Raw genomic sequence first — 1,726 nt, 5'->3', positions numbered from 1 at the left:
GATTATGCAGTTGCATTCTCTTTTGGCATCGGACTCTGAACTTAGGAAGAAGTCCCTACCAATGCCAATGAATGCAGCCGGTGTTCACTTGCAAAGGGTCAATCAAATGAACCAAAGAAGTTCACAGGATTTGATTGAGAAAGATATGGTTAATAGTCGTAGTCCAAGTAATGAATCGGCTTCTTCTTCGCCATTATCTTCAATACCCTTGTCTAATATGGATAGCTTTCTTAATGCTTTGTGGGGTTTGTCGCCGAAGGTCATGGTGGTTACTGAACAAGATTCAGACCACAATGGGACAAGTTTAATGGAGAGGATATCAGAATCCTTGTACTTCTATGCTGCATTGTTTGACAGTTTGGAGTCTACTTTGCCAAGAACTTCTTTGGAGAGATTGAGGATGGAGAAGATATTAGGTGAGGAGATTAAGAATATCATTGCTTGTGAAGGCGCAGAGAGGAAGGAAAGACATGAAAAGCTTGAAAAATGGGCTCAAAGATTTGATTTCTCTGGTTTTGTGAATGTTCATTTGAGCTACTATGCTATGTTGCAGGCAAATAAATTGCTACAAGGTTACAATTGTGATGGTTACAAGATCAAGGAAGAGAATGGTTGCGTAGTGATTTGCTGGCAAGATCGACCCCTTTTAGCGGTATCAGCTTGGAGATTTAGGAGGGGAATTCATGACTGATTTACCATATACATTTTGTTAAATCTTCTTCTGCTGTTGTTAATTAAGGGCAAATCTTGGTTTTGTTGCATGTAGAAATGGATGGTTATAGACTTTGTAAATTCTTTGTTGTTTTCAAGATCTGTATGAACTTGGAAGTTTTATCGAGTAGATTTTTTGTAACTAATTTCTTATATTTCGTTATATTTGCATCAAACTTGAATTTTCGCTTTCTCGTATTCAAGAAAAGACTTTCGTTATATTTTCAGAATCTTGGAATCGGTTTTACTTTAATCGCATTCTCGGGATTAAAGAAAATGCTCTTCATCATAGGGTTACAAAGAGTACATCTGATTGTTCAAAGACCAACTAGCTATAAGGTTGAATTGTCTCTTTATATGATTCTAGCTTGTATTACGGGTGGCAAACGAGTCGAGTCGCTTGTTGACTTGTGCGTTCGGGTCGGCCCATGAGTCTTTCGGGCTCGTACCGAGACAAGTCATGGGCATAATTGAGTTCGATTTTTTTATAAGCTGACAGTCGACTCGTGTCCACATGAGCTGAAGGGTCAAATAGAGTCTTGTTTGTGGACATGAGATGAGCCAATTTGATTCGGTCCATTTGTCACCCCAAATGAAAATCAAATTTGTGTCAATTATTTGTCTTTGTCCTTTAGCTATCTCAAATTAAGTTCCAAGATTTCAAAAAGTGGTTGAGCTAAGCTTCTCGTCGTCACTGTGCTACTAAACATTGTTTAATAAATTTGTGATCCCACATAAGTACCTATCAAATACATTGTTACCCATTGTCAAAAGTAATGGTTGACATTTAATTATTATTATTATTATTATTATTATTATTATTATTTTGGGTGTGATAAAGATAAGAGGGTTTTCTTTTTTACTTTTTCCTTCCAAGGAAGCTTGTTTTCATATAACCATGGGCCGTCCAAAAAAGCCCTTTAATTTCTCTAGTGGGACTATCAAAAGAGAAAAAAAGGCCCAAACCCAATCAGGCTTTTATATTTAGGAAAAAATTCACATTTAACCAACAAAA

General features: G+C 36.7%; 1 protein-coding gene across 1 annotated transcript; it reads left to right on the top strand.

Annotated features, from left to right (window-relative positions):
- Window positions 1-4: 4 nt before the first annotated feature.
- LOC111377566 (scarecrow-like protein 3) lies at window positions 5-866 on the top strand. The gene has a single exon (XM_023000694.1). The coding sequence runs from the start codon at window positions 5-7 to the stop codon at window positions 689-691; it is 687 nt and encodes a 228-aa protein (XP_022856462.1). The 3' UTR covers window positions 692-866.
- The last annotated feature ends 860 nt before the right edge of the window (window positions 867-1,726 follow it).

Source organism: Olea europaea, unplaced genomic scaffold (assembly GCF_002742605.1).
Source record: "Olea europaea var. sylvestris unplaced genomic scaffold, O_europaea_v1 scaffold1679, whole genome shotgun sequence".
In the NCBI taxonomy this organism is placed as follows: domain Eukaryota; kingdom Viridiplantae; phylum Streptophyta; class Magnoliopsida; order Lamiales; family Oleaceae; genus Olea; species Olea europaea.
Note: the sequence above shows the minus strand (reverse complement) of the source record. Positions and strands in the feature narration are given on the sequence as shown.